The sequence below is a fragment of the Entelurus aequoreus genome, linkage group LG10 (genome assembly GCF_033978785.1).
Source record: "Entelurus aequoreus isolate RoL-2023_Sb linkage group LG10, RoL_Eaeq_v1.1, whole genome shotgun sequence".
Classification (NCBI taxonomy): domain Eukaryota; kingdom Metazoa; phylum Chordata; class Actinopteri; order Syngnathiformes; family Syngnathidae; genus Entelurus; species Entelurus aequoreus.
In genome coordinates this window covers 43166664-43174371 of record NC_084740.1, presented here as the reverse complement: position 1 = coordinate 43174371, position 7708 = coordinate 43166664, and the positions used below count along the sequence as shown (strand labels likewise).

Here is a 7708-nt window from a genome sequence, read left to right as displayed (position 1 = left end):
GCTTGTATCGCATATTTTACATGCAAGACAATATGATCCAATGCTGATAGACTGATATCGATATCAGATCGGGTCCCCCAAGTGAGCAGTATGATCATGTATTACATTTGGGAAGTCACCCAATTCAAATTACTTGAGGTCCAAATTTGGCCCAGGGCCCCATTTTGGGCCCCCCCTGATCTACTGACTCCCTGAAGACCACTTCCTGTGGAGCGTCGCCCCGCCGATACCACCAAATCCCCCCCCCGTGTAAACAAGAGCAGCGTGCCTGCTTGGTGACGTCATTTCTGGACTTGGCCGTCAGCTGTCTGGACGGCAATAATCCGACGTCATTGTTTACCTGCTCACCTGTCCTGCTAGCATCTACACCAGGTGTGTCCACTTCTCACCTGCCACGCCGCACACCTTCGCCGGGCCCACGACGGTCAAGAAGGCGGCCAGCGTGAGGAGCCAACAGCGCGGTCCTCCCGTGGAAGTGGAGCCGAACATGGTGGAAACATCCGCGGGGGCCATCATCTCATCTTGTCCAGCTCCTTCTCTCGTCCCAAAGTCCGCAAAGCTGCTTGAATCCCAAAGTCCAAAGTCCGAGGCGAGGGAGGAAAGTCCGGCGGTGAAAAAGTTGAATCCACTTGAGGACTTTTTTTTGTGTTCCGTCACAGTGCGCGAAAACTCCTTCACTCCCACTCCTCCTCCTTCTTCTTCCTTTTTCCTCCTCCTCCTTCTTCTTCTCTCCTCCTTCACGCAGGATTCAAATTCCACAAGTCAGCTTCTTTTCCACCAAGAAGAAGAAGAAGAAGAAGAAGAAGAGGAAGAGGAAGCTGCTAATTGTTTACTTTTTTCAGCTGTTTTAATTGCGCACAAAAACCGGAAGTAGAAAAAGTCATCCATGAGAAAAGAAAACAAAAAGCATAGTTTGCTCATGAAATATTTCATGACATCATGCTTTTATTTTGACTCGGCACTTTAGAGACATTTTTGTTCGTCCACGTTGAATAGTATTTGTTGTCTTTCCCTCTCTTTTCCCTGAAGAATGTCCCCTAAAAGACCCCCATTGTACATCCTTTCAATGGCCCCTCACGGGAGGGGAGGGGGAGCTCTGTGTGTGTGTGTGTGTGTGTGTGTGTGTGTGTGTGTGTGTGTGTGTGTGTGTGTGTGTGTGTGTGTGTGTGTGTGTGTGTGTGTGTGTGTGTGCGTGTGTGTGTGTGTGAGTGTGTGTGTGTGTGCACTTGTCGCACCATCTTTGTGTGGACATTAGGGGTGTGGGAAAAAATCGATTCGAATTAAAATCGCGATTCTCACGTTGTGTGATTCAGAATCGATTCTCATTTTTTAAAAATCGATTTTATTTTTTATTAATAAAAAATATATATTTATTTATTTATTTATTTTTTAAATTAATCAATCCAACAAAACAATACACAGCAATACCATAACAATGCAATCCAATTCCAAAAGCAAACCCGACCCAGCAACACTCAGAACTGCAGGACTGCTTGTATTGCAAATGATATCACACACATAAGTAAAGACTCTGCAGGACTACGTATCTCACGTGATATCACACACAAGTAAACACTTTGCAAGGCTACTTGTATCGCACATGATATCACACACAAGTAAACACGCTGCAGGACCGCTTGTATCACACATGATATCACACAACTAAACATGCTGCAGGACCACTTGTATCGTGCATGATATCACACACACACACACACGCACACGTTGCAAGACTGCTTGTATCGCACATGACATCACACAAGTAAATGGGTCGCAGGACCACTTGTATCGCACATGATATCACACACAAGTAAACGGGTCGCAGGACCGCTTGTATCGCACATGATATCACACACAAGTAAACAAGCAGCAGGACTGTTTGCATCGCACATGATATCACACACACACAAGTAAACACGCTGCAGGACTGCTTGTATCGCACACGATATCACATACAAGTAAAAATCGATTCGATTTCGAATCGCGATTCTCACGTTGTGTGATTCAGAATCGATTCTCCTTTTTTTTAAAAATCGAAAAAAAAATTTCATTTAAAAAAAACATTTTTAAAAATTTTTTTTTTTAAATGAATCAATCCAACAAAACAATACACAGCAATACCATAACAATGCAATCCAACAAAACAATACACAGCAATACCATAACAATGCAATCCAATTCCAAAAGCAAACCCAACCCAGCAACACTCAGAACTGCAGGACTGCTTGTATTGCAAATTATATCACACACATAAGTAAAGACTCTGCAGGACCATTCGTATCTCACGTGATATCACACACAAGTAAACACTTTGCAAGGCTACTTGTATCGCACATGATATCACACACAAGTAAACACGCTGCAGGACCGCTTGTATCACACATGATATCACACAACTAAACATGCTGCAGGACCACTTGTATCGTGCATGATATCACACACACACACGCACGCGTTGCAAGACTGCTTGTATCGCACATGACATCACACAAGTAAACGGGTCGCAGGACCACTTGTATCGCACATGATATCACACACAAGTAAACGGGTCGCAGGACCGCTTGTATCGCACATGATATCACACACAAGTAAACAAGCAGCAGGACTGTTTGCATCGCACATGATATCACACACACACAAGTAAACACGCTGCAGGACTGCTTGTATTGCACACGATATCACATACAAGTAAAAATCGATTCGATTTCGAATCGCGATTCTCACGTTGTGTGATTCAGAATCGATTCTCTTTTTTTTTTAAATCGAATTTTTTTTTTCATTTAAAAAAAACAACATTTTTTTAAAATTTTTTTTTTAAATGAATCAATCCAACAAAACAATACACAGCAATACCATAACAATGCAATCCAATTCCAAAAGCAAACCCGAGCCAGCAACACTCAGAACTGCAATAAACAGAGCAATTGAGAGGAGACACAAACACCACATAGAACAAACCAAAAGTAGTGAAACAAAAATGAATATCATCAACAACAGTATCAATATTAGTTACAATTTCAACATAGCAGTGATTAAAAATCCCTCATTGACATTATCATTAGACATTTATAAAAAAATTTAAAAAAGAACAATAGTGTCACAGTGGCTTACACTTGCATGGCATCTCATAAGCTTGACAACACACTGTGTCCAATATTTTCACAAAGATAAAATAAGTCATATTTTTGGTTCATTTAATAGTTCAAAAAAATGTACATTATTGCAATCAGTTGATAAAACATTGTCCTTTACAATTATAAAAGCTTTTTACTCTGCTTGCATGTCAGCAGACTGGGGTAGATCCTGCTGAAATCTATGTATCGAATGAATAGACAATCCTTTTCAATCGGGAAAAAAATCGATTTTGAATGAAATCGTGACCGCAAGAATCGATATTGAATCAAACCGTGGGACACCCAAAGATTCACAGCCCTAGTGGACATACACTTGACAAACCACCCTTTCTGTGAGGACCTTTTGACTTGTGAGGACATTTGCCTGCTCCTCACGACTACAGAAGTCAAATCTTTGTTTTTACTTTGTGTGTTTTGCATTCTGAAGTGAGGTTGCAACTCTCTACTCCCATCTAGTGCTAGATATATTGTTTTTCATCATTCTAGCTATAGTGGAAAGGGGGGCCCTCACAACCTACTAACCCAGGGGTCGGCAACCCGCGGCTCTAGAGCCGCATGCGGCTCTTTAGCGCCGCCCTAGTGGCTCTCTGAAGCTTTTTCAAAATAGTATGAAAAATGGAAAAAGATGAGGGGAAAAAAATATATTTTTTGTTTTAATATGGTTTCTGAATGAGGACAAACATGACACAAACCTCCGTAATTGTTATAAAGCACACTGTTTGTATTAAACATGCTTCACTGATTCGAGTATTTGGCGAGCGCCGTTTTGTCCTACTAATTTTGGCGGTCCTTGAACTCACCTTAGTTTGTTTACATGTATAACTTTCTCCGACTTTCTAGGACGTGTTTTATGCCACTTCTTTTTCTGTCTCATGTTGTCCACCACACTTTTAACGTTGTGCGTGAATGCACAAAGGTGAGTTTTGTTGTTGTTATTGACTTGTGTGGAGTGCTAATCAGACATATTTGGTCACTGCATGACTGCAAGCTAATCGATGCTAACATGCTATTTAGGCTAGCTATATGTACATATTGCATCATTATGCCTCATTTGTAGCTATATTTGAGCTCATTTAGTTTCCTTTAAGTCATCTCAATTCAATCTATATCTCATGACACACTATCTGTATGTAATTTGGATTTTAATTTGTTGCGGCTCCAGACAGATTTGTTTTTGTATTTTTGGTCCAATATGGCTCTTTCAACATTTTGGGTTGCCAACCCCTGTACTAACCAAACGTGGGTCCACACAAAGTAGGCAAGACATGTGTGTGTGTGTGTGTGTGTGTGTGTGTGTGTGTGTGTGTGTGTGTGTGTGTGTGTGTGTGTGTGTGTGTGTGTGTGTGTGTGTGTGTGAGTAAATGTTTAAAGGGATTTAGAAGTGAGGATAAAGTGGATTACTTGTTGCAGCAAGCAGAGCTCAAACAACCCAAACAACTTTTTTTCAACTTATTCAGGAAGTCCACTAACAAACAATTTCGTTTTTTCCTCTATTCTTCTTCTTATATTATCCTTATCATGATTATTATTCAATAACGTTTTTGAATTCCTCCTATTATTATCATCATTACTAATATTATTCAATAACTGGTATGTGTGTACAGCTCTGGTAATGCGTATACATTCGCACCCACCTGCACAAATGTACTTCAAAATGTAACAATCAAAATAAATATGACTTTTGTTTTGTTTACTAGGGCATGCATATATAATATGCATTAGATTGACCATTTAAAATTAACGATAATAAAAAGGAGATGCTTGGAAATAGCATATAAATGCCCCCAAAACTTGGAAAAACGCGATTCAAAGCGTTACTTTTTGGTGTAACCATCATGAGTGTTCTGTTCAGGTATATTTATTTTATGTTTTGATAAATCATCATATTTATGTATTACTAAATTTAATTAGGTATTGATCAATATTTAAGCTGTGTGTATTTGATTTCAGTTTGCTTTTGACATCTTATTTAGAATTGTAGTTGAAACTTTTACAACCTTGTGTTGCGCTCATGATGGCGTAACCAAACTAGATTATTTTGAATATTTATTCCCTTTTTTTACATTTAGTATATTTAAATATTCATTTATAAACATTGAATACATTTCAAATATCAATAAAATGCAATTGCCTTCATCTTATAGGGTAATGTTTAGTTACACCAAGTCATGAGCGTAACACTAAGCTTCATCACTTTGACTTGTAATATCTCTAATTCTGCTGGTGTTTGATGCTTTTTTCTTTTTGGAACATGTACTATACATATAATACAATAAAGTCCCATATAAAATTATGTTTCTAGCAATACTTTAATTTTGCCTTTGAAAGTAACACTCCAATGTCCATTAGTGGAGCTGTTGTACACACGTGTTTTTAATTCTTCTTCTTCCTAATATCAATACTATTAGTATTATTCAATAACTATTTTAAAGTCTTATTTTCGTTACTAATATTATTATTCAATAATTTACATATTTTTTAATTCTTATTATTATTATTAGTATTATTACTATTATTCAATAACTATTTTGAAATATTCTTACTATTATTGTTGCTAATATTATTATTCAATAACTTGTGTGTATATTTACTATTATTAATATTATTATTAATATTATTAGTATTATTAAAATTTTTCAATAACTATTTTAAAGTTTCTTATTTTCATTACTGATATTTTATAATATAATATTAATAATGATAATATTAAGAATAATACAAAAATATACCAATTATTAAAGAATACTTCAATAATTTGTATATTTTTGTATTGTACTTAATTTTATCATTATTAATATGATTACAAATCTCAATATTTGTAATATTATCATTAATAATGATAATATTAAGAATACAAAAATATACAAATTATTGAAGAATACTTCAATAATTGGTATATTTTTGTATTATACTTAATATTATCATTATTAATATTATTAGTATTAGTACTATTATTCAATAACTATTTTAAAGTTTTCCTTTTTTCATTAATAATATTATTATTCAATAACTATTTATTTATTATTATTTGTAGTAGTAGCAGTAAAAACTATTTTTGAATTATTCTTACTATTTTCATGACTAACATTATTATTCAATAACAATAATAATAGATTTTATTTGTAAAAAGCACTTTACATTGAGCAAACAACCTCAAAGTGCTACAGTGTATTGAAAAAATAATAATAATAAAATAATAATAAAAATAAATAAAAAAGCTTAAAAGCTAGAACTAGTATGCATATATCTATAAAAAGGCTTTTTTTTTTAAAGAAGGGTTTTTAAGCCTTTTTTTTTAAAAGCATCCACAGTCTGTGGTGCCCTCAGGTGGTCAGGGAGAGCATTCCACAGACTGGGAGCGGCGGAGCAGAAAGCCCGGTCTCCCATAGTTCGTAGCTTTGTCCTCAGAGGTTGGAGGAGGTTAGCCTGTCCGGAGCGGAGGTGTCGTGTGGAGGATTTGGGGGTGAGCAGTTCTTTGAGGTAGAGGGGGGGCATTTACCATGGACTTTCCATAACTTCTATATTTTAAATTATTCTTGTTATTAGTAGTAGCAGTATATTATTGCTATTGCTATTATTCAATAACTATTTTTTGAATTATTCTTACTATTATCATTACTAATAATATTCAATAACTTATATATATTTTTTTATTCTTCTCCTTCTTTATCATTAACTTTAATTTTTTTAAAGTCAAGTCCCCCCCCCAAAAAAGGATGCTGACACGTCAGAGGGGCCTCTGTAATCACGTGACCTAAAGCGTTCACAACGTGTAGCCTCTGCCGCCCTCTGCTGGTAACTTGTGCAATTGCAGCACAACGCTTGGCTGTTGTAGTAGTTCCTCACATGGCCGCTGGAGGTCTACGGATCACAATCAGAATCCGATGGATTGGCCAGGATTGTTCCACGGTGCGTGAACGTGGCGGCCATTCGCTTTTTGTTTGGAACAGAAAACTAAATATATCAAAATATAACTATAGATGTCAACATTGTGTACGTGCTGAAAGATTCATTTATGATTGTTTATCAAAATATAACTATAGATGTCAACATTGTGTACGTGCTGAAAGATTCATTTATGATTGTTTATCAAAATATAACTATAGATGTCAACATTGTGTACGCGCTGAAAGATTCATTTATGATTGTTTATCAAAATATAACTATAGATGTCAACATTGTGTACGTGCTGAAAGATTCATTTATGATTGTTTATCAAAATATAACTATAGATGTCAACATTGTGTACGCGCTGAAAGATTCATTTATGATAGTTTATCAAAATTAAACTATAGATGTCAACATTGTGTATGTGCTGAAAGATTCATTTGTGATTGTTTATCAAAATATAACTATAGATGTCAACATTGTGTACGCGCTGAAAGATTCATTTATGATAGTTTATCAAAATATAACTATAGATGTCAACATTGTGTACGCGCTGAAAGATTCATTTATGATTGTTTATCAAAATATAACTATAGATGTCAACATTGTGTATGTGCTGAAAGATTCATTTATGATAGTTTATCAAAATATAACTATAGATGTCAACATTGTGTATGTGCTGAAAG

At 35.8% G+C, this 7708-nt stretch overlaps 1 protein-coding gene across 1 annotated transcript in view; it reads right to left on the bottom strand.

The window, feature by feature from the left end:
- Positions 1 to 770, bottom strand: part of LOC133658657 (tyrosine-protein kinase receptor UFO) — a 101219-nt gene extending 100449 nt beyond the window's left edge. The window contains exon 1 of the mRNA XM_062060919.1: positions 390 to 770. Within this exon, the coding sequence (XP_061916903.1) occupies positions 390 to 516 (127 nt within the window). The 5' untranslated portion in view covers positions 517 to 770. The remainder of the gene's footprint in view (positions 1 to 389) is intronic.
- Positions 771 to 7708: the final 6938 nt, after the last annotated feature.